The sequence below is a fragment of the Aythya ferina genome (assembly GCF_964211825.1).
Source record: "Aythya ferina genome assembly, chromosome: 1".
In the NCBI taxonomy this organism is placed as follows: Eukaryota; Metazoa; Chordata; class Aves; order Anseriformes; family Anatidae; genus Aythya; species Aythya ferina.
This window is the reverse complement of record NC_140296.1, coordinates 88,544,768-88,569,766: the sequence shown is the minus strand read 5'-3', so window position 1 is coordinate 88,569,766 and position 24,999 is coordinate 88,544,768. Positions and strand designations below refer to the sequence as shown.

General features: G+C 37.1%; 1 protein-coding gene across 1 annotated transcript in view; it reads left to right on the top strand.

Moving 5' to 3' along the window:
- Positions 1–820: 820 nt before the first annotated feature.
- Positions 821–24,999, top strand: part of CFAP47 (cilia and flagella associated protein 47) — a 300,477-nt gene continuing 276,298 nt past the window's right edge. Inside the window, exons 1-16 of the mRNA XM_084506723.1 lie at positions 821–879; positions 2,486–2,637; positions 6,771–6,886; positions 8,248–8,386; positions 9,862–10,090; positions 10,746–10,906; positions 11,726–11,859; positions 12,455–12,690; positions 13,364–13,553; positions 16,992–17,202; positions 17,579–17,731; positions 19,646–19,835; positions 19,978–20,074; positions 22,372–22,588; positions 23,254–23,498; positions 24,497–24,627. Coding sequence (XP_084362849.1) covers positions 847–879; positions 2,486–2,637; positions 6,771–6,886; positions 8,248–8,386; positions 9,862–10,090; positions 10,746–10,906; positions 11,726–11,859; positions 12,455–12,690; positions 13,364–13,553; positions 16,992–17,202; positions 17,579–17,731; positions 19,646–19,835; positions 19,978–20,074; positions 22,372–22,588; positions 23,254–23,498; positions 24,497–24,627 — 2,634 coding nt within the window. The 5' untranslated portion in view covers positions 821–846. The remainder of the gene's footprint in view (positions 880–2,485; positions 2,638–6,770; positions 6,887–8,247; positions 8,387–9,861; positions 10,091–10,745; positions 10,907–11,725; positions 11,860–12,454; positions 12,691–13,363; positions 13,554–16,991; positions 17,203–17,578; positions 17,732–19,645; positions 19,836–19,977; positions 20,075–22,371; positions 22,589–23,253; positions 23,499–24,496; positions 24,628–24,999) is intronic.

Genomic DNA, 24,999 nt, shown 5'->3' with positions numbered 1-24,999 from the left:
AGTTCTAGCTATTGCCATCCGTGTCTGCAGCATCCCACGCTTAGCATTTGCGATATGTATAGCTCGAGCCCTCCTGCACTTTCAGGGGCTGATGCAATCCGAGGCAAACAAAACCTTTGGGGCTAATCACGACTGAGCTTTGAGGTTTTGTGTGTGCGCGCTGCTCCCCTTCCTTTCTTCAGCCGCATCGAAGCCAACCAAGAGCAGCACGGGCCGCTGCCTGCCCAAGCGCTGGCTTCTCGCCAGCCTCGCCGCCCCGCTCCGCGTCCGCTGCTTAGCGACCGTCTCCAGGCAGCAGCGGCGGCCGCCATGCCGGGCGGGCAGCGGGACGTGCTGGGGGTGCGCATCGCCCCGGCCCTGCTGCGCTTCGGGGCCGCGCTGCCGGGGCGCCGCTACCGCGCCGCGCTCAGCATCCGCAACCTGCGCGCCGGGAGCTGCCGCCTCCGGCTGCTGCCGCCGCGCCGGCCCCAGGTGAGGGGCGGGAGGGGAGCGGAGCGGCCGCGGGGGGCTGCCCGCCAGCCGTCGGAGAGGTGCTGGGAGGCGAGGGGAGAGCCGCGGGGGGAGCCGCCCGGGGCCCTCGCCAGAAGCGCATCGCTGTGCTGAAGGTCGGCGGTGAGCTGGGTGAAGGGGAAGGAAGAGGAGGCGGTTCCTGGAGGCGAAGTTGTCCGAGTTGTCCGTGTGACGATCCGGAGGAGGCAGCCGGTGCCCTGGGTCACCCGTTGCTCCTCGTGAGGAAGCCTGGGCGTGGTTCTGGTAACACCTGGAAGGTGTTCCCCTGCAGGGCTTCCCGTGAAGCCCTAACTTTTTTTCCTAACTTTCGTTACGCTGTCTCTGAAGCATTTTGGGATGAGTTGGGAGCTGTTGAGAGTGCTTCGTTTGGTAGGGCTGTGCTTATTCTCGGTTTTGTTAGTTTTCATCAGCCTTATCAATCTTTCACATGCTTCAGAAGTGGAAAGGCGCAGTCAATTTTAGAAGAGAAAAGGCTACTCCTTGTAATTTATGAGGATGGTGACTGTGAGCAAAAAAAAACCAACAAACAAGTCTGTCATGACTTAGGCTGAATATTTTCATGCCAGTGTGCAAGAGATGCCCAATGTGAGAGCTAGGGGACAAGATTCCACTTTAGATGTTTGGTTCCAGGAGGTTCTTTTGGGCTGCTCTTTCATTCCCAGACCTGGTGCTGCTGTCTGTGAGTATGTGGCTCTGAAATGGGTGACTCAGTGGCAAGTTTTCTGAAGCATTACATTCGTAGAGTGCAAGAACTGAAAATTAACGGAGCTGCCACAGTGCACAGCTGAAAAATGCATTTCAAGGAATTCAGCTCACAGAGCAGTTTTCTGTAGGTTTCATTAAAAAAATTGTTATTCCAGAATATTAATTTTCCCTTATACGGAATGAATATGCATGGGTGTTAATTCATTTTAGAGAAGACTTCGCGCACTCCCAAATCAAAGCATGGTTACTGGCTGCTATTTCAAAATCAACCCCATCATCTTGATGCATATTACATAACACATTTCCTTTAGTTGAGTATTTATACTGCTAGGGAAATTTTAAAGGAATCAGTAAGTTGTAAATTGCCTTTATATATTCCAAGTAAAAATAGTACAGAAAACTTCAAGAATACTGGGATGACTCTGTTTCAGAAATAAAAGATTTATTAAACTGGACGTATGTAGCAGAAGGCAGTTATGCATAGAGTGATGTGAGCTGTAAGAACACTGAGGCATTGGAGAATCTCTTGATCTTGCTATGAAGCTTTCTTAGGAACGTGGTAGCTGTGGGATTCCTTCTACATGCTCATAGCTTGCTTATGTGTCCTCTGTTTAAGGAAAGACGTGGTGGTGTTGGATATTATCAGATGCAGACAGACAGCAACAAATCCAGACTACTATTTTTTTTTTTTTTTGAGGGAGGAGAAAGGTACTTTGTGTCAGTGGCTTCTGTTTTTTTTTTTTTTCCTTTCATTCCACTACCTCCCTCCCCCTCTACCCAAAGAATTAGAGGTGCATGGGCCATTCAGGAAGATTTTTTCAATGTATAGTGATACTTTCATTTGAATTCCTCTGAGTGTAAGTCAGATCTACACAATATTCATAGGCTACTTTGGATTGAGATTTAATCCTTGTTGCTCTCTTAGGTACTGAAAAGATTCTGTATTAAGTAGTATCCGACCTTATGGTGCTTCAGAGGGTTTATGGCAACAGCAGCAAAAGCTAGAGCTCTCTTGAAAGGACTAGAAACAGTATTTTGTCAACTCATCGAATTACATTGAAGTGTGGATTTGGCATTTTTTCTGCCTTTCTGTTTTACTGTAAAAAGGAAAAAAGATAAACAACATGAATATAAATAAATAGGCAGAGGAATTTCTTCGTTCTTCAAATCAATCCATGTGTTCTCTGAAAAATAGACCATATGTATACCTTTTTAAATCTTAAAAATGAAAAATTGATTAATTATTTGTTTGTTTGTTTTTGCACTGCAGTTTAAACTGATTGTGGAAAATCCAGAAAAACCTGTTGCACCTGGACTTCAAGTCAAAGCTGTTGTAGAATATTGTCCTGAGAGTGAGGAAGATCTCGAAGACAGACTACTGCTTTTAATAGAAGAAGATGTAGTTGATATCCCCCTGCTTGGGTATGAAGGTCAAAAGTTTATATTTTGCTGTTAGAGTTTTCAGTTTAATCTTGTGGAAAGTTTGTTAACACCTTTCACATATGGCTGCATAACTAAGCTATCAACTGTAATGAAAATGAATAGCAAGTTTCTTTACAATTCTTCTCCCCACCCCCCCCCTCCTCCCATAGCAGTGCACAGGTAAGAAGATAATCAGGATGGTGGTGTTCTAAGATCCTAGAGAGGCTTTGAGTTCTTGTTTTTGCTTTACTCTTTATTGATTGTGATAATGCTGATGAATTCTAATTCTACACCAGCATTAGACAAGTTGACATTTACTTTTAATGTTTTTTTTCCCTTATTGCATCACTAATAATAGTAGTAATAATAATAATAATAAAAATAATAATAAAAACTAAATAACCCAAAACACCAAACATATTGTTCATATTCAGTTGCGATTATAGTGAAGAATAGTTCGTTTAATTCTAAAGATACGGTTTATGTCACACATGCAAGTATCATTTCATCAGTCCATGTGGTTTTGTGTGCATGTCTATGTGTCTAAACATACATGTATATGTCTTGTGTTGTGTATAATCTGTATATTGGTTGGAAAAGATAAGTTTCTAAATAATACTTCATCAGACTTAGGCTAGAATTTATCTGAGGATGAGGATTTGGGATGGAGTTGTTCTGGAGGACCTTTCTCTCTCTTGCCTATAAAGAAAAAACAGAATGACAACAGGTCCAGCTCTTGGGTGCCTGAGTTAGGGTAGGTGAATCCCCTCTCTGCATAAACTAAAGTAAATCATGATTTTCATGAAAATCTCAACATTAGAAATTCTGTTTACAGGTGGAAAGGACACCTCAGTGGCTAATTGGAGACTATTCAATATAAATTGTTTTAAAAAATAAAACAAATCCACAAGCTCCTTATGTTAGCCTGAAACATATCAGGTTTTGCCTTCAGATGGGCAATACTTACTCTGTCATTTTATTTACCTGTCATGTTGTGATCTTTTTTTTCCCTGATTTGCTTTTTCTCCTTTCATCTTAAGAGCACCGTATTTCAGTTGCGTGCTTTTTGCTTCTTGGGCTAGCAGTTTCTTAGCCACAGGTCAATAGTCATGTTCATTCTACTTTTATCAGTCTTAATGTTAGAATACCCTGAGATCAAATGAAATAAATTGGTATTGTTACAATATTATTGTTATCGCTAACTTCTTATCAAGTTTAATACTTAAGTTTTATTATTATTTATATTGTTAACTTATTATATAGTTAATATTGACTGCCTTGGACAGATTTCACTTTGGACAATAAAGCTACTGGCAATTCCTTTCTGGAGAGGACTTTCAGTACATAGCTAAGTATTTTAAATCCTTGTGTTTAATTATCTTTTGCAGAGGAAAACATAACTGGGTATAGCTGATTATTAGCTTTCTGTGTAAAAATCAAAACTAAATATATCTAATACTTCTTAATCAGTCTTCTCCCAAATCAGGTTTGTCATGCATATCTGTTGTTTACAGACAGATGATAGTTACTGCACTGAAGGGTCACTAAATGCCAAACATATTTTTCTTTACAAACATAGTTTTGAATATGCCATTTATCATTTAGAGAAAAAAATATAGGTAGTATAAGAACTCATTGGCTGACAAATACTAGTCAAAAGCTTTTTTTTTTTTTTTTTTAAATAAAGATATCACCGTGAAATGTGCACAGAAGTCTTAATTTGACAGAAGATACTAAAAATATTTTAAAGGAAATATTTGCATGTTCTGTTTTGGAGGGTCCCTGTGCTGTGTCCTGTCCTCTTCTTCCCTTCAGCTGGAATTAGTATAATTTATCAGTATATTATTTTTATTAGTAGTATAATTCCAGTGTGTTTTTTCTCCCTAATTAAAGTTTTTTACCTCTTTTTTTCATTTTAAATAACATTTTATTGTTTCTGCTGATGCACCATCAATAATTTAATATGCATTTATCCTATATTTCCTTAAGTGTTAAGTTGACATACATAATTTGTTTTTTTTTTTTTTTAAGGATATACTTAGATTTCTGTCTGTGTTGTATGTATTTTTTGACACATGCAGAATTATCAGCCACAGATTTTGGCTGGTCCAAATACAGTGTTTATTTTTATTTTCTACGGTGAATGACTCTAAGACTGTGTACTGGCAGTACTTGCACAAAAAGTACTTGCACATCTAACAAACAGAATTACATTTTAAAGTATGTGAAAGCTAGTTATGAAATTTCATAAACCCAAGATGGGTTATTGGAAGTTGTTAATATTATTTAGAGTGGCCTCTTTAAATGTCTGCTACTTCTCTCTTACCTGTTCACTTATTTTCAGTTTTCTGTCTTTGGAATTGTTGTTTTTCACCTTTTATTTCAGTATGGATTATTGTGTATGTACAAATGTGTAATTCTCTATGAACTTGTAGAAAACCTGGGTCTGCCATGGACTCTTGATGTGCTCAGTAATACAGATGTAATGAATTAATTTATTAAATACTTGATAGCAATAGAAAATACTTATACTCAAGATTTGGGATTGTGTTTTAATCAAACCAGAGAGTTATGGGTTGATTTTTAGTGTCTTTCTGTGTAAATGATTTGCTGAAACTCCACCTCTTCACTTTTTCTTTGAAGTATATTAATTAGGATTTGTTTGTTTGTTTGTTTTAACAAAACATTTAGAACATGTTTGAAATTAGACATTTCCAGGGTAACTTCTCATCTTGAAGAGAGAGGGGGAGAGGGAGAAGCCACAAAATAACCCCATCTTATGTTTAAATAATAATATTAGTTTGTGTATGTATATATAAAAAAGTAAATCTCCTAACTCCTTTCTCTCTCTTTTGTGTAAGGATCACCACTGTCTACTAGGAATTGTCATTTGAATTCATTTTTATTCCTGTCTACTTGAGTAGTTATATATCTGGGACTTGAGTAGAAAGATACTTAATTTCATATTTCTCGTGAAACTTCTTGGAAGAATGTCTAAATAATTGGTACATGTTGTCAGGTCTTCAAAATAGTTTTAATTGTGCTCTGATCTTGATAGCAGTTTCCTGGTGCCTTTTTTTTTTCCTGGTGTACCCCTACCCACTGGTTTAAACCATCTATTTGAAGAATTCAGTATTTTGTTTTGCATCACAATAAATTATTAAATAGAATTAAAACCAAGTTGTTGCCCAAGAGGAAGTTCATTTGTTTCATTTTGACTACCTCTCCGCCCCCCCCCCCCCCCCCCCATCACCTTTCCTTCCCACCACCTCCCACTTGCTTGCTCCTGTAATTTGTGAAAGAGATTCTATGGGTAGGATCCACCTAGCTTGGCCTAGGAAGCTGTCTTCCTTCTGTTAGTCTTTGGTACAGCACTTGGTACAGGCCACGAGATGCAATTGTTCCTGCATGTCCCTATTTGCGGTTAAGAGGGGATGGACGTCTATGCTCATGTAAAATCCTAATTCATTTTGAACACAATTTTACATGATGTCAAACATGGGCTTGTATTAGGAATCGGGGCCTTCATGAGTTTGCTGAAGCAAGTAGTAGTTTTTCATTAAGTCTAAGCAGTACCCAGTCCAGTGAAGTAGTCATGCTTGCTGATGCTCTTAAATAAGTAACAGCAAGAACTTGTGTCATTATACGCTTCCTATGTTTTAACGAGTTTTGCTGAAGCCATGTGAAGTATCTATAAAACAAGAAGACTGTAAATTGAAATTGGCATGCATGTTTTTTCTCTACTTTATTTCAGGCAGCTGACAATGAAAGACAGTGGATGTTAACTTTGGAGATACGACCAACTCAATAAAGTGAACACTTTTCTAGTAAACTATTTAAACTACTTTGTATGACAAATAGGTATTTAGAGTTAAATAAAAATGCATATATTCCATTTTGACTAATTGCTCGAGGCTAACTTATTTTAAAGTTGCAGTCATTAGTTATTAAATTAAATGAATTAATAGATCTTTTTAATGTATTTTGTACTGCTGGAGTGAGTTGCATAAACATTAGTAGGAGGACTAGAAAAAAAGCAGAACTCTTCCAACGTGGTGCTTAATCAAATTTCTTTAAAAATGCAAATGTATTTTCAACTTTGGGGAAAATAAAACCATGCCTTCTCTCTGCAGATTAATTCCACGCTGTTATCTGGAAACTGAGTCAGAGATTAATTTTGGTACAGTGACTGCAAACAGTAAAGTAATTAGTAAAGAGATCAGTATTGCTAACCATGGATCATCATCAGGTAAATATTAAATATGCACTGAATTATGAAAATATTTATTTTCTTAGGAAATGTATTTTTTTTTTGTGAGTTAACACCTCAGTGGCTAAGTAGGAATTAACTGAAGTTCTGCATTATTTCTATTATTCTTATTATAGCTAAAGGTTCTTGTATTGGGTTTATGTGGCAAAGTTTTGGTAGTGGGGGAGCTTTAGCAGGGGCCTCTGTGAGCAGAGCCCCATGTCAGACCACAGCCAGCTCCAGCCTGCTCCAAAAGGGACCTGCTGCTGGCCAGAGCCGAGCCAGGGAGTGATGCTGAGTGGGTCTCTGGGAGAGCAGAGTTAAGGAACAGGAAAAACACCATGCAACAGCAGCTGGGAGAGAGGAGTAAGAACATGTGAGGGAACCAGCCCTGCAGACCCATAAGCCTTTTTTCCATCAGATTTTCTCCCCCTCTTTCTTCTGAGGAGGGGGAGTGAAAGAGCTGTGTGGTGATGCTGAGCTACCTACCTGTGCGTTCTGCAAGTGATCCATTGGCCACATGCAAAATTAGAATAAAAGCAGTGGTTAGTGAAGAATTTATCAAGGGCAGACAAAGGCAGAGCTGCTCAATCTGTGTGTGTAGTCTCAGAATCGGAACACAGCAGGTTGTGCTGGCAGGCATCATATAAACTACAGCAGCAGAAGTGCTGTATGCAGCCTGTGAATCAAGGCATTTCGTATCTCGTGCTAAAAGTATGAGTGCTTTGTTCCTGCTTCTGATGTCATATTAGAGATCAGCTGTTGTTTGAGGTAAAACAGTGTGTTTTTCCTACAACATTTGAAACAATTTCTTGATACCTATAATGGCAAAAAATTAGTGCTGCTGGTGAAATACACATTTACTAATCTTTTCACATTTAAGAATGTTTGTATGTCAGAGAAAGATTAACTGTTCTCTTCTGCAATGAATTGGATAGTGTATGAATCAAGCTATGAAAAGTATTACTATTTGCAGGTAATAGATCTCTCTTTGGATCTGTGAAATTTCTAGACTGTGGCTGCCTAGAGCTGTGCATAAAATATTCCAAAATTTATAAAAATGTTACTTATAATGGCTTTGTGATATATTCAGTTCTGACTGGAATGTAAGTACCTTTCCTGTTGCAATGACAACTTGCACAGTTGCATTGAATATGTGGATGTTTCATTTCAAAAATCCTGTGAAGAATGCTGTACTCTGTTAGAAATAGTTTTGGAAAAGGTTAACTTTGTGTTTCCTGTTTCCATAAGAAAATGTACTGCTTGTAAATGCCTGCTTTATGTCATTTGTGAATGCAAATGTTTCATAGGAAAATATCGATCTACAACTTCTAAGTTGTGCAATGTATTATTCCTTTTAGGTACATTTGAGATATCATATGATGGGGTTGTGTTACTTAATATAGAACCTACCAGTGGAGTGGTGGAGCCTGATTCTTTAAAGGTGGTTAAAGTGGCTATCTGTACAGATGTCCCAAGAGTTATCAAAGAAGTAATAAAGTGAGTGAGTATGACTGATGGAATACAGGTCTATACATTTTTTAAAATTAATTCTAAAGATTTTACTATGAATTTGTTTACTATATATAAATAAAGCTCCCTAGTGTCAATTCCTGTCTTCAACGCTTATTTTCATTAAATGAACTTGATGTTTATATTATCTCCGTGGAACAGTGATGCACAGGTGGTGTACCTGGCTGTTTTTTATAGAATTTTCTTGTAAGTTGTAATTACATGGCACGTGTGCACATCTCTGTGTGCTGCTAACCAAGAGCTTCTGCATCTTCTACCTGCAGTGTTCTGTACCTTCCACACCACCAATTTCTTCTGGATTTCTATAACTTTGCTCTTTTTCTTTTGGTTGGATGTGTTTCACTAGTCTCAGAAAACATTATGATGTCCATTGGTGTATCTTATTTTCAACAGAAGGAATCTGTTCATAACCATTAACACTTTCAAGAATACACTGTTTTTATGTTTGCACCTAGTCTTCTTTCAGATTGTAAATATAGACTTTTTAGGCAGTGTCAGAATTTGGAGTTGATACAAATCTGGAAAGCCCTTTTCAATCCTATATTCTTCTAGTAGCAAAAAGGGTATGTGTGTTATTTTTTCCTGTTCTGTTTCGTTATATTACTTAAATTTAGAAGATCTTTGACTTAAAGTTGAGCTCTTATTCCTGTTCTTGCATTTTGTAGCCCTCTGGAAAAGGAAATTAAATGAAAAGAGAAGAGTTCTATTAGTTATTGACAGAGGAGCCTATATCTGTATTTGGCATCACAATTGCATCCACCTTCATATGGAATGCGTTTCTCTGGTTATTGAGTTTCAACCTTTTGATTGCAAAGTGTCACACATTCTGCCTTTCCGTCTTTGAACTCCAGGGTACTACTACTGTCTTCCTCACCCCATGTTGGTTAAGCAGCCACTGCCTTCTGCAGTCTAGTTTAGACTTGTACAGTGTCTGTATGACCCTTTGGGTTTTGTGCTATCATCGTGAATAAGCATTCAGGAAGGAATCGCAGCAGTTCTGTGCTTTCTCAGATGAACTTCTTCCCCAGTTGCCTGAGAGGAAAATTGCTAAGTATACGCCAAAATAGGGAGCTAGACACAACAATTGGCAGAGGTAAAAGAACAATATATCATCTGTGGACATCTCTGATTCTTTTGAGATGTTATTCCTATTGTTTCAAATAACAGTCTTCCAACAAAACAAAGAAAAGTAGGGGGAAGGAAAAAGTGAAAATTGAAGAAGTCTCCCCCAAACCTCACATTTTAATGTGTGATTCCTTCTGATTGGATATGTATCTATTAGGTGTTGTATTGTCAAGTACACATTTTTTTTGCTTAGGTTAGCTATGGAGAGATGACAATTTGTGTTGAAATGCTTTGATTTGATTTAGTTTTGCATAAAACAAATTGATTGTTTCTAACATTTTTGTACATTACCTGTTACATGCTACTGTTACTGACAGAGTGGAGTTGGAAGGACGTGGCTGCACTGAAGTATGGATCAAAGCTGTTGTGGTTGAACAAATTCTGAAAGTTCTAGGAGTGTCTTCTGGAAATGTATTGGAATGCATTAATTTTGGATCAGTTTACTTTGGGTCTTCAAAGACCGAACAAATATGTTTATACAATAAAAGTCCAGAGTGTATGGACTGGGTAGCAATACTGGAAGACAATAGCATTGGAGGAGAGATGGTAAGAAAATGTTCTTTGTTTTAAATTTAGTTTAGTTGAAGACTTGTTTTTGTTTCTGCATTCACATTCTTTTCTCAACATTCATCTTCTAGCATTGTTTTCTATGTCATGCTATTTCCTGATCAATAAACTTCATGTCACTTCTGTCCAATCAGCAAATTGTTTACTATATATTTACCTTGGAATTAAGTTTTTTCAGTATTTCTGTTTCACTGTGTGACACCGTAGCATTAATGATGTTAAGTATGTTTTCCCTCATTGTCCACCCAGTCTCTTTTTTTCTTTTTTATTTTTTTCAGGAGTGGTTATGCTTGATTTAGTGGACTTGTTATGATTAAGCTATATAGGAGTTGTCAAAACACATTTTGGTTTTCCAAGGTGTTAAATGCTTAGTTTCACTTGCTTATCACTGACAGTGAAGTAATCTGAGTAAGCATCATGTTTTATAAAAAAGGGAATTAAAAACATTGACATAGAAGTAGTTAATTAGCTGAGTGATATGGAACTATGTCTTACTGGCATTATTTACATTATGTCTTTCTATTTGTTTTGTAAGATGTGAAACCATGCATGGGGAAAAAAGCAAAACAAAAGGGTAGTTAGAGCTGGCTGAACTGTTGATATATCCATACTTTGATTATTTTTTTTTTTTTAGGGAACAGATCTTCAGAGGAGTGCAGATGCTGTTTTACAAGATTTAAGCCTCATAAATAAAACAGAAGGTGTAAATGTTTCCACTTTGATCCTGTGCTTTCCCAATCAAGGAACCTTGCTACCTTATGAGAAGTCTTTTCTTACATTGTGCTTTAGCCCAAAGTGAGTTATTAATGGCCCAAATTACAAACAAGAAAAAAAAAAAAAAAAGTTTGCTTCTCTACCACATCTCTTTACATAATAGTTTAGAGAAATCATTTTAAGTTAATATGCAGATTTTTTTTAATTACTTGATACTTATGTGTGTTAAAAGAAATTCCTTGGTGTGATACTAAAAATGATAAAGCCAAGTCAGAAGTGATTATCTGGGAGATGTCTTATAATTCATTAAAGATGCCTTTGAACCAGGAATTGGTTCAGCTTGTTTAAGCTGAAGAATTTTATTAGATTTTTTGCAAAGGGAACTAATTACTTCTCCAGTTAAATATGTTGAATCTCTAAAGATTGTTGAGTTGTGTGGTGTCAAATTAAATGCCTTTTTCAGGACTACAGACTTATTTCATGAAGATGTCACATATGTGCAGAAATAGTAAAGAATAGATATTTCATTACCAGGAGAATGAAACATTTGCGAGCTTTCCTTGAAATTACAAAATAGTAAAGGAACATTTCTCCTTCAAGCAAGGGGGAGAAAAAGAATAAATTGAAAAAGCAAATTTTCTTACTGAAACTCTTCTTTAAAGATTACACGCACGTGAATCACTTATAGAAAACTTTTGTAGATGTATGAGAATGGAAAAGATACCAAATGACTAGTAGCATAGTCATACATATAGTGTTCGGTTAAATTTGTTACTTTCCCATTTTCTGAACTGAAGTGTAAAGGTCATTTAAAGCTGTAATCGATAGCAACAGCTGAATTACATGATGAATTTTTTTTTTTTTCTTTCATCTAGTAATTAGACATTGTGATTCTTACAGGAAATTTAAAAAGGCCTTTGGAGTGAATGACTTGTCACCAAAACAAGATTATGTACTGTTTCTGAGATTTGAGGTTGTTGGGAATAAAGATGGCTATCTGAAGGCTTGTGGTGATGGTACCACACTGATCACAAGTATGTTACAGAAACATATAGTCACTATCAGAAATGTATATCTGGATGATAAGATTGTATATCTTGATTTTTGTTTCTTAATCTTCCACTTATTAATTTTATGGGAAACTTGTGTCTATCTTATATCAATTAAAAAAAATAAAATACATCTTTTAAGCCTCAGCACAAAAACCAGTTCTAATCATGAGTAGAAAGAAGAGCTAGTAGTGAACACCTAAAGCTTAAATGTAATGGTAAATATTTGGAATAGAGGGGAGGGGAAAAAAAAAAAAAAAAAACAACAAAAAAACAGCAGCTGTTTGCAAGTCACCAGCACTTTGGTAATAATTCTGTGTTTTCAAGCGAGTATCTGTTCATCCTCAGATTTCTTAGTGAAAGAACAATACAGTACCTAGCTGCCATTATAAGTAAGCCTGAGTTCAAAGTTTATAGAAGACTGCATCATAAATCATACTGCATAACTGTATGGCTCCACTTTTGCAACCATACAAATATAGTATGAATTTTCTGCTTGTTAGCTAAAACAAGTGACAAGGTTTATTGTGTTTTTTTATTTCATTACTATTTAATGTGTATATATGTCTTTCTAATACAGTGAATCATCTTCATCACACTGAGCTGGCTCTGAAAGGTTCTGGGATTCCTGTCATGTTAACTTTTAATCCAGGACCAGTTATTAAGTTTATGGACTGTTTCTCAGGTGAACAAACACAAATTGTGTGCACACTCAAAAATGAATCTGAGTCCCTTCCAGTAAAATTCAGTTTCCGCAAGACTGCTCACTTTAATATTTCTCCTGAAAAAGGAAAAATAAAAAAATGTTCTACAAAGGTAATTACCTCTTTCCCATAGATTATGTAGACAAAGAGATTATTTTACTCTACATGGGTCAGTACTAGATTTTTTTTTTTTTATTAAAATAGAATAGTTCCATGATATTTAATACCAGCCAAATGTATATTTTTTTTTCCGGCTTTCGTAGAGTCATTTAATGCTCTTACCTGTACTTCAGGAAGCAACAGGTATTATTTTAAAATTGGAAAAGATAATTGTAGTAATAAGGAAACTTGACGCAGGTTTTGCCTGGCTTTACTTTTTTGGGGGGAATTTTACTGACTTGAGCAGAGTAATTTAAACTCAAACCTTTGTTAGGATTATTTTCATTTCCTTCACTTAATCACAAATACGTGAGTAACATATTTCTTTAACAGAGGAAGCTATGTTAATTTTAAGTTGAATATGGAGGCATTTATAATTTAACAGAACTCTAACTCAGGAAGCAAGAGAACAGTGTGTCTCAGAAGTGAGTTAGCAAGAATTTGTTGATGTTCTAATTTGTAGCATGATACATATATTGCTAGGCTAAGTGTAGCCACTGGCGTATTTTTAAAGCACGGGGTTAAATACAGATCTTTAGGAGTAACTGGGAAGGGAAGTAACTCAAATAGGTAATTATACAACTTATTTGATTTCTTCATAATGTCTCATAACTTTTCTTTTACAGGATGTGATATTTTCATTTTCTCCGCATCAAATAGGAACATTTAAAGTGAAGCAAATTGTTGATATCATTGGTACAGGACTAGAAAACAATTTACAGGTTTCGAAGACAAAATCTTTTCACCAAATATACCTGAGCTTGATTGGTGTGTGCAAATCTAAGCCAAAAAACATTGTATTCAAGATTAATCCTGGTAAGATACTAAAAAGATAAGTGCGACGTGATAAAACACTTTTAGAAGTACACTTTTTTAACATTTTTGGAAAGATTTTTTTACTTACTATTTTAGTTTTTTAAAAAAGTAATTTCTCTTGGGAGTTGAGAGAATGCTCAGCTGCAAAATGTATACCCAAAAAAAACTATAAAATAATGGCAAGAAAAAATGGTTTGTATTTTAACAAAAATTGAATTCCTAAAGCATTTTCTTAATTTCCTAATTTTTAATCGTATTTTTATTTAACTTTTATACATCAGAAAATGAAGGTTTCAGTTTTTGACAGGTGCCATTACACAGTGCTAATATGCTCAAGTTTTCAACAGAGAGAGGTAAAGCACAGGGGAAAAAAAGTTAGATGGAGAACAGGGTGTTCTTTATTGGCTGTAAGTCACTACTGCCAAATGAATTTGCCAGTTAATACTGCCTGCTAGCTGGCTGTATCCATTGGTTCTTCCCATCCAATGAAGCCTATGACAGCATGAAAGTATTTCAGGTGATACAGTAGTTGGCCTCTTGATAAATTTTTCCTCATGGTATCATGTTCCCAATTTGTTTGATGAACAACCACTTAACAGTAGATTTGACTAAGCCCGTTGCTGGATTTTAAAACCAGTCATGGAAAAATTACCTTTTTGTGGCATCAAATGTGCCGTAGTATCTGCAGGTAGTACTAGTGCAACAGCACTGTGCTGTATAGTGGTGCATCTGACTTCTGTGTGTAGATGAATTAGAGGAGGGTAGCTGAATACTCCTTAACATACTGCTGCCCACTTGAAGATGTGTTGATTAATGGAAAAACAGAAAGACAATATCCATTTTATTCACTGAAAGTATTAAGGAGAAGTAAAAACAGGAAGTCATTTTATGAACTGTAGAGTCGCCTACAAAACTGCTGTTCTTTCTACAAGTATCAGAGTGGTTGATAAGCTACTGGACTTTTTTGGTACTTTCAGGTAGGTATTTCATATCCAGGGCAATCAAGAATTGATGAGAAACTACAGTTTTAATAAATCCCAGAGCTTCTGATGATTGTTTATATGAAATACAGAATCTGTGTTTTTCCTCTTTCAAAAGTACTACTAAAGTATATTTCTGTAGATCAACGTTTTGGTTCATATTTTGAGTCCTTATGAAATACGTACTTATAATACATTTCCAAATAGCTCTTGATTGTATACATGTATATGGAATCATAGAGTGGCTTGGGCTGGAAGGGACCTTACAGATCATCTAAATTCAGTCACCCCGCCATGGGCAGGGACACCTTCCACCAGAGCAGGTTGCCCAAAGCCCCATCCAGCCTGGCCTTGAACGCAACCCTGGATGGGGCATCTGCAGCTTCTATGGGCAACCTGTGCCTGGGTCTCGCCACCCTCTGAGTGAATAATTTCTTCCTTGCATCTAATCTAAAGCTACACTCTTTTAGCTTAACCCTGTTACCCCTTATCCTATCACTATCTTCCCTGATAAAGAGTCCCTCCTTATCTTTTCTGTAAGCCCTCTGTAAGTACTGAAAGGCTGCTGTAAGGTTTCCCCAGAACCTTCTCTTCCGTAAGCTAAATAACCTCAGCTTTCTCAGCCTGTCTTCATAGGAGAGGTGTTCTAGACCTCTGATCTTGTTTGTGGCCCTACTCTAGAACCACTCTGATGGGTTCAGGTCTCTCAGGCTGAGGGCCCTAGGCTGAATGCAGCACTCCCAGCAGTGTCTCAAGAGAGCAGCACAGAGGGGGAGAGTCACCTCCCTGGACCTGCTGGCCATGTTTCTTTTGATGCAGCCCGGGGTACGGTTGGCTTTCTGGGCTGCAGGTGTACATTGCTGGTCCATGCCAAGCTTTTTGTCTACCAGTACCCCTAAGCCCTTCTCTGCAGAGCTGCTCTCTGTCCATTCCTTGCCTAGCCTATATTCATGTTTGGGATTGTGCTAACCCAGGTGCAGTACCTTGCACTTGGCCTTGCTGCACTGCATGAGTTTCATACAGGCCTGCCTATCAAGGTCCCTGGGGATGGTATCCCTTCACTACAGCGTGCTGACTGCATTGCACAGCTTGGTGTCATCAGCAAAATTCTTGAGGGTGTACTCAATCCTACTGTCCGTGTCACCAACAAATTGTGTTGGTCTCAGTACTGACCCCTGAGGAACACTAGATAGTGATCTTCGCTTGGATACTTGAGCTATTGAGTGCAACCATCCAGCAACCTTGCCCACTGAGTGGTACATCTGTCAAGTCCATGTCTGTCCTATTTAGAGATAGGGCTGCTGTGTGGGGCAGTGTCAAAAGCTTTGCAGAAGTTCAGGTAGACAATGTCAGTTGCTTTTCCTTATCCACCAATGCTGTAACCCTGTCATAGGAAGCCACCAAATTTGTCAGGCAAGATTTGGCCATACACACATATGCATACTTTTACATATTTATTTATTTATTTATTTATTTATTTCAAATGGTGATGATAATCAGTTTAAACTTTAGTGATATTTCTTGATTTCCTTCTCATATTCCCTGGTGGCTGTCAGCTTTTCAAAATCCTGTTTTCTACCATTTATTCTATTAGTGACCCCATTCTGCTCCAACTTGCGGGATAATAGAGATGTTATGAGAAACATCTCTGTTATATAGGCTACTGATACCCATGTTTTGCTTTTAAGCTTCATTGTGATGTGGGGGGAATGTGAAGGTTATCAGATCCTTATATCAACGGACTGTGTTTTCCTGTTCACTTCTCCCAGTCTCTGTGGATGTGTTTTTGTGCTTGCCTGTGTGTCTCCAATAGTTTGGACTATAGAAAATAGTTATTCTTGTAGCCATTTTAGACAAATCAGGGTTAAGGCTAAAGTAGATAGAACTACTGTGTTTAATGTATCAGTTTTCGTGGGGGGAGGAAGGTGCAGTCCAATAATTATTTATTTTTAGTGCTGCTTTAAACATAGGTATCTTTATATAAGGAGAGGTGAGCAAACACAAGGACTTGTTGCTGTCATTACTTTCCTCTGTGATCTATATGTGCTTTTCTAAAATTTCACCGAAAAATATTTGAGCTCTCCTTTATGTTGTAGTAGCTTGAGAGTCTGTCAAAAACTTGCTTTTGCAGCCCTTGTGACAAGCTTTAGGACGCTGCAGACAGTGCCGTCACAGTTGTGGCTCTAAGTGTTTGGTTGTGTGTACATGCAAGATAAAGTGCCCCAGCTGGACACAACGGAAGTGGTTTGGGCTCCGGTATTTGTTTGACTGTGACGAAAGTTGTTGGCTCTTGTTATGGTACTCATGTCTGAGGAAAACAGTAGGATGGACAACTGCTGGTTGGGTTACTGGGTGAACAATTATAAATTATGAAATGTTTTGTCTGATGTAGTACTTTGAATTTTGTTTTGAGAGGTCTAGTATAATTGTATGTAACGTGTTTTATTTGAATTTTAAGGTATAACACCAATGATTTCCAATGCAACTGGACAGTTTGTAGCTGATGGCACAGGACAGTGCACTGATATTGCACCTGTGGCAATGCTTAAATCAACCCAAACACAAATTCATACTCACGAGATAAACAGAAATTATAAGGGTGCATTTATAGCTTTTCCTAATGACCGCTCTGCCAGCATTAGGCCTAGCGAACGGAATAAAAAATACAGGTAACAAATTAAGCAAATATAATATTTAAAAATAATAATTTATATATACTGCACAGTAGATTAAGACTCATGACAGCTTACTGTCTTTTTTCAGTCTGAAAGTTGTCTAAAATTCATTAACTATGAACCTCTTGCACCTCTTTTTTGTGTGTGTGTGTGTTTGTATTTGTGTGTGTGAAACTACAAATGTAGCTATTACAGTTTGTGTTTTATTTTTATGGTTGCCTTTACAAGGTCAAATATTAATAATAAGCTGTGATAAAAAGAATGTCTGGGGTGAAAAATATATGTAGCAAAATCAATATATTATAGTTCTAAGAAAACCCAGAATCATTTAATACAAATAATGAAATTGTGATTCTTTCTCAATATTTAGGACTATTTTTACAAAGACTGAGAGATATAATTACATAGATCCACAGTTTTCTTATACTGACTATGAACAACTGTTGAAAGAAGTACACAAGGAATACTATGCCGATTTCATTTCTAGTTTAAGGCAGTGTCGCTTGCAGAAAGATGCCACCAGGTAAGACTTTTGTTTGAAGGATAAATAAACACTTGAGGCTTGTATGAAAAATATATGTATACATGCAGAATAGATTTAGTGGCACCAATCTTATGCCGAATTTTATCGCATCCAGAAATGCTTATGGTCTTGGGATCTTCATTTATAAAGTATTCAAAACCAGTTTTGGTCAAGCATTGATTTAGACACTTGAAGATTACTTCCAGGGCAAAACTTAGGTTCAAGGCCATGGAACTTGAAATAAAACCTACGATGAACTTAAGATACCAGGTTTTATGAAGAGTTGCTTGTGGCTCATTGCAAAAAAGTGTTTATGGTTGTGCTGGAATCTTTTTTTATATATAATAAATTGTATGTATTTCTAATCAATATGTGTAGCTCACCCATAGTGATGGGTTCAATAAGTGAGTTATAATATAACTTGTGCAGTGTAACTGAGAAGATCAAAGGATGGTGCTGGCATTCTAGATTTAACTAACACAAATTTATGGAGTAAGAATTTGCTGTGTTTGCTTGGTATGTTGTGGAACAAACCTTGGAAAACTATAGTCTGGGAAAACTTTACATGACAGTTCTGATGTTTTTAATTTTATTAAAAATATGCATTTTATTAAAAAATAAAAGCCTGTAAAACCTTCCTCCAAGGCAAGAGAAGTAATACCTTAAGACTGGTAAGTCTCAAAACTTGTTATTTAAAAATGTATATGGGCAGAGGGTTATTGTTGTAGTTTTGTTGCAGGAAGAACGTCCGAAAACACGACAGGTACTAGTATGGTCAGATCATGCTCCCCTTTATTACCCAAATAGCCTGACTTTTATAGCAAACTTAACAGGGGCGGATAGTGTCTCACACAAGATTATTGGTCAAAAGCACTCAGACAAACAACTGCAAGAGAACAACCCCACCTGCAAGAAAACAACCCACTTGTGATTAGCAGTCACGTAGATCCCGTCCTTGAAGCCAGCTGCTGGCAACAATATTTTTCTAAATTCCTCAACTGGGCAATGTGGAAACACTGTCATGGGAACTTCTCATAGTCGTCATAGTCTTCTCATAGAGTTGGTTTGCTCAGCTGCAGCAAGTCATGGGATCTTTGCTGTTTCAAAAATCCCTCAACATAGTTTCAATTTTAAGTTGTTCTGTGTACATATGTCATGATTCAAACAAGGCCTGCAGAGATGGATGTATTGTATTTTTTTCTGCATGCACAGGGTACATGGTTTTCTTGGAAGGCACTGGTATTGTGCTGTTTCTGTGACCATAACTTATATGACCATAACACATTAAAGGTGTGTTTCAAGAGGAGCAAGAACAGAAAGGCACATTTCACAATTACCAGATGAATTTACGGTTGTTATTGAAGTCAGTATAATTTTCTAAATACTTGATATGATACCTCTGTGTAAGTTCTCTGGAAGTTTAAAATTGCATAGTTGCAGGTGAAATTGATTGGCACTTAACCATGATCAAGAAAAGGTAACTGATCAGAAAATTAAGCTATAAGTGGTCCAGCTCAAACATACACATATTAAAGGATCCTTTGTTATCTTGTCATTTGTTATCTTTTAAGTGTGTCACTTTACGACATCGTTGTTCTTTAAGGTATATTCTAGACATGATATAATTACATTCTGGTAGCCATAATACTTTTAATACATTTAGCTAGGCATGCAATGGTTGACAATTGTTAACAATGGTTAACAAACATGCAATGGTTGTTAGTCCTTGTCTAAACAATAAAAGATATAAAAGACTTTTAAATGCATTTGTTGTATTTGATTTTTTTCTAATGAAATATCCTCACTTAAAGTATTATTTGTTGTATTAAATAATCTTAGGTAGTTTAAAGTGTAGAAAACATAAAACGCTCAAAATTCTAGATTTCCTTATTCTTTTTTTCCCCTTGCCTATAGGCAGTTTTATATTTATAATAATTCTGTGAGCATAGGCCTTAAACCTGCAGAAGGACTTGTGTCACCAAAGATCTCAATCACAGATCTTCACAAGGAGGAGTTACAGTTCAAAATGCTTTCTTTAGATGAGAATTGTCCATTAACTAGTCGAAGACTGTCAGCAAGTGCGTCTAAATCTTCAGTTAAAGAAGTAAGTTAAATGCTTCGGTAATAATGTAAACATAAAATGTTTAACACACAGACACACACACACACACGTGTGTATATATATATATGTATATGAATAATAAATTTTGGTTCCGTTCTGAGAAAATGTCTTCTGCTTATCCCAGACTTGGAGCAGGCTTAGTGCTACGCCATCCTCTACCCAAGAGAAGGAAGATTGTAGTCTAACTTTGACACCCAAACAGCTTCATCAAATACTAATTGGTAAGATTTTTACTTTTGTTATTAAACAAATATGGTTGTTATAAAAGCACTTATTCGTAGCAACACAGTGTATGTTCATAATTTTTCACCTTAAATAGAAAACAGATTAATTCGGTGGTAGCTTGATATATACATTAGTGTTTAACTGAAGCTTTGTACTCAGCAGACGATAGGGAGATACAATTAGGTATTGAAGTGTGAACGGAGAGCTTTCTTTAAAGACCAGTTACGGTATAGCTCATTATGGAGAAATGAATGCTGCATAACATGAGGGCTGCTCATACTCTTATGGCTTGTACTGGGTAATATCTAGATCAGCATTAATATCATCAGTGTTTGTGGGAGTCTTCAAAATGTTTCTTTGAGATAATAGTAATGGCCCAACAGAGTAAAACTTCTTCAGGATTCTCCTTCAAAATAATTCCAGTAGGAAGCTCTGTGATGCGGAGTGCCGTCTAAAGTTTGTGAGGGGTTCATCTATTAACAACATGTTGGACTGTGGTGCTTTCAACCTGATGGGCAGCTAAACTCCACCACATTTTTCTCCTACTCCCTTTCCTCAAAGGAACGGGGGGAAAAAACATGGAAAAGGGCTCAAGGGCAAGGATAAGGTCAGCGAGATCACTCATCAATTACTGTCATAGGCAAAACAGATTCAGCATAAAGCAGGTTAATATAATTTATTGCCAACTAATATCTGACTAAAGCAGTCTTCTATTTCTCTTCTGGAGAACTAAAAGCAACTAAAAATGGCTTCCCCAATACACTCTAATCTGCCTCCTCCTGGTCAGTGCAGGGGAAGGGGGAACGAGAGTTGTGGTCAGTCCATAGCGCTTTGTCTCTGCTGCTCTCTCTTCCTCACACTCTTTCTCTGCTCCAGTGTGGGGATGCTGCCCATGTCAAGCACTGCTCCCACACGGCTCCGTCCCACGGGGTCCATCCATCCCCCAGGAGCAAACTGCTCCAGCACGGGTCCCCCACGGGTGGGCGGCAGCTCCCCCCAGACCCCCTGCTCCTGTGTGGGCTCCTCTCCACGGGCTGCAGCTCTGGCCCGGGGCCTGCTCCTGCAGGGGCTCTCCATGGGCCGCAGCCTCCTCCAGGCCACATCCACCTGCTCCACTGGGGGCTCCTCCACCCATGGGGGGGCTGCAGCGTGGAGATCTGCTCCATGTGGGACCCATGGGCTGCAGGGGGACAGCCTGCTCCACCAGGGGCCTCTCCCTGCACAGCCCGCAGGGGAACTGCTGCTGCCTGCCTGGAGCACCTCCTGCTGCACTCACCTGGGGGGCTGCATGTTCTCACACCTCTTTCCCAGATGGTGTTGCATGGCGTTTTTTCCTTTCCTTAACTGTGCTTTCCCAGAGGCCCACCCAGCGTCACTCCCTGGCTTGACTCTGGCCAGTGACTGGTCCCTTTTGGAGGTGGCTGGAGCTGGCTCTGGTCTGACATGGGGCAGCTGCTGGGCTCTGCTCACAGAGGCCCCTGCTGCAGCCCCCCCACTACCAAAACATTGCCACATAAACCTAATATAGATATTAAAACAGGTCTGTTTTAAGGTCACAAGGTCCTGTCATATTATTTAGCTTCAAAATGAAAAACTTCATTACTTTCTGGGTTGTCTTTTTAATTTTCATTGAAGCTAGAACTTCAGTATTCTAGCTGTGTATACCAATATATTTGGGGAAAAGTAAATAATAAATACCATAAAAATAACCATATAAATAGAAAAAGTATGTACGGTTTTATAAAAATGTTTGATTAGTGCAATAAGCAGTAAAGTTTGCAGACCAGCATAAAAATCAGTGATAGCAGTAAATACAGGAGAGATCATTTTGTCACCACAAAATATATAATCTTGGTTTCAAATTATGAAACCAAATTGTCACATGTCAAGGAACAAATAAAATAAATACTCTTATCATTAATCGTTGTTTTTCTAGCCAGTTAAATATCTGATTAATTAAAGAAAATATTTACTAATATTGCCTTTTGTCATTAACACCTTGCTTTTCCCATTTAAATCGCTGTCTAAGACAGAATTAAATAAATATTGGTGTTGACTTTTGGGTTGCAATAGGTAGGAAAATATATACTTCCAAATTTAAATGTGAATTTGTTCCACCACAGAGTTATTTTAGGTAAGTCAGTAAATTTGGGGACTAAAATGTTTTGATCAGAATTTTTTAGTAGTTGTGTTTCCTTAGTAGTTTAGTGAGTATGCTTCCTTTAGTAGTTATGTTTTCTTATATTAATTTTCACCATTTAATGTTGAAGATCTTATTTCTTCTGTATTCCAGGTCCCTCTACTATGGACTTTGGTGATGTTTGTGTGTACTCTACAACTGCCAGAAAACTACATATCGTCAATAACTTGTTAGTCCATATATGGATACAAATTGAGATTGAAATAGATGAACTAGAGCAGACAAGTCCACTGTGTCAGGTGGTGCCTCCGCTTACAAAGACTTATATTCCAGTCGTCTTTGAGACAAAAAAGCTTGGAATGTTTAAAAAGTAAGGTTTCTTATATTTATTTTGTTTCACATAATTATTTTGCATAGTAGAATAAATAAAAATATAATGCGGCTATTTTAAGCTTGGTGTAATTAAACTTGGTGAACACTGATCTGTGGTAATATCAATAACAAGCAGATTTATGTTGCAAACATTTTTTATTAATGTTTCTTTTTTTTTTTTTTTTTTAAGTCTGTTGTGGCAAGAGCATATATAACCACAGTGCCACCTGTATATCAGCAAAAATTGTGCTGTTATACTTTATATGGTAGGATAAACTTTATGAAAATACTGTGCTCTTTCTGTCAGTCTTGCATCTCTGTATCTGTGCTTGTAACTATTGATACACTTCCTTCTTGGTAAATTTATAGGCAAACTGTTTTCTATATATCTGGTGTCAAGATGGAATTCTCATTTTATAATGCTTTTGTGAACAAACAATATGAAGTTGATAATCCCATGGGATGATTTTCACCTTTCAGGTGGTTTAAGTTGCATGTGAATCTATTACAGATAGCTTTTTTCTTGTCAGTCTGAACTGTGTTCATATTCAGTTGTTTCCTGTATTTTCTTCCTAATGATTAGATTTCACATATTTTTTTTCTTTGACTACAGCATAATAAATCTAAAAATGCTACTGAGAAATATTTATTTTTATACTACAGATCTTTTACTTACACAATAAACAACAAACATCCTGGGCACGTGCTGGTCATTGCAAATGCAGTGTCTGTTGAACTCCAGTTGTCTGAAAGGGAACTGATTTTAAATCCTATTCCTGGCTACCTGGCAGAGACAGAATTTAGAGCAACTGTCAGGGTATACAATACCAGAAACCATTCTGCTGAGTTTACTTGGAAATCTGTAACTACAGATAAAGGAACTGCATTTTCTATACAGCCAGCCAAAGGTATGCTATGCAAATACATATGTATTCATGTATCTTAAGTGTCAATAATGTTAAATAAGGCAAACATCCAGGTGATTATGTAAACTGTATTTGGTTCAGCATCAGTTTATCCCCGAAGTAGTACCAGATCAGAGTGTTAATACCAGAGCAGCATTCCCTATGTAAACCCTACTAGCATGTGCTAAGTCCAGTTTGTTGTTTCTGTGTCCAACAAGCAGCTCTCATGTAGCCAATTTTCTGAGCTCAAATTGCTGGTATCTAAAAAGTGGGGCAGCCATTTAATGGCAGTTACCAATGTCACATGGCTCTTAAAGAGCTTTCCAAAAGTTCTGTATGAACAAAGCTACTAGAATTTGATGTAGACAGTGTGAGTGACACAAATATAATTCAGCCTGGCATTAGTTTCACTTGCACTATGGATTGATGTTTGTTAGAAGTGTGTGAGACATTTTTTTCATTTGAAAGACTGTTCTGTAAGAGTATGTTGGAACTTCATTATTTAAAAAAAAACTAACTGCTAACCGAGCTGGCATTATTCAATGCAAAAAAAAAAAAAAAAGATTTGGCTAGATGAAGAGCTTGGTGTGCACTGATTCTTGAGAAATAAGATATTTTGATTCTGAGTTCAGAATCAATTGCAAGCAAGAAAAAGCATATGCTCCTTCCCAGAGGTATTAGTCTACCAGAAGGGCTGTCTGTTCTTTTAAATTTTTTGTTAAAGTTTAATATTTGGGTAATTTGAGGCAAAAAAAAAAATCAATGAATTTTGAATGTGTTTTACTGTAGGATGCTGATAAACTGATGTTATGCAATTGATGTGAGAATTCAGAAACTAACTTTATTTAATTCATTATACCATTCAACATCTTTGAAATGTAGGCTTTGTGCTCAATAATGGAAAGTCATTTAATTTTAATGTGCTTGTGTTATTGTAATTGTACAACATAATTTGATAATTGTAAATGTGTATGACTATAATAATTCTTCATGTTATTTAGGCTTTGTGGAGCCCTATAGAGACTTAGAGTGTGAAGTTGTTTGGCATCCAGGGTTCAACTCCCCAGAAGCAGGAGAATTCAACTTGTGTGTGCGTAAAGGAAACACAATTAGGTTGAAATGTTTTGCAAAGGTAACACATCATACAACAGATTTAGAAAAGCAAATTTTTTTAACAAGCAATTTCATAAATACGTTTCTTTGGTTGAGCATTCAAAAAATATTTTAATTTTATGTAATTTCTACCTGACATATTTATAAAAAGCGTGTTGCTCCAAAGAAATGATGGAGAAGGCAAAACTGCCTTTGTCTTTGCTGTGGTTATATACTTCCTTCCTATACTACTCACAACTGAGTAGTCTTTATATGTATGTAATTGTTCTTCTTGGCTTACTTAATATAGATAAACAAAGGTTGAGAGTTGATATGATAGTTCTTTATATGTATGTTAAAGGGATACAGATCAAGGAAAAGGAAAACATAAAATTTTTTTTTGAGTATGAAT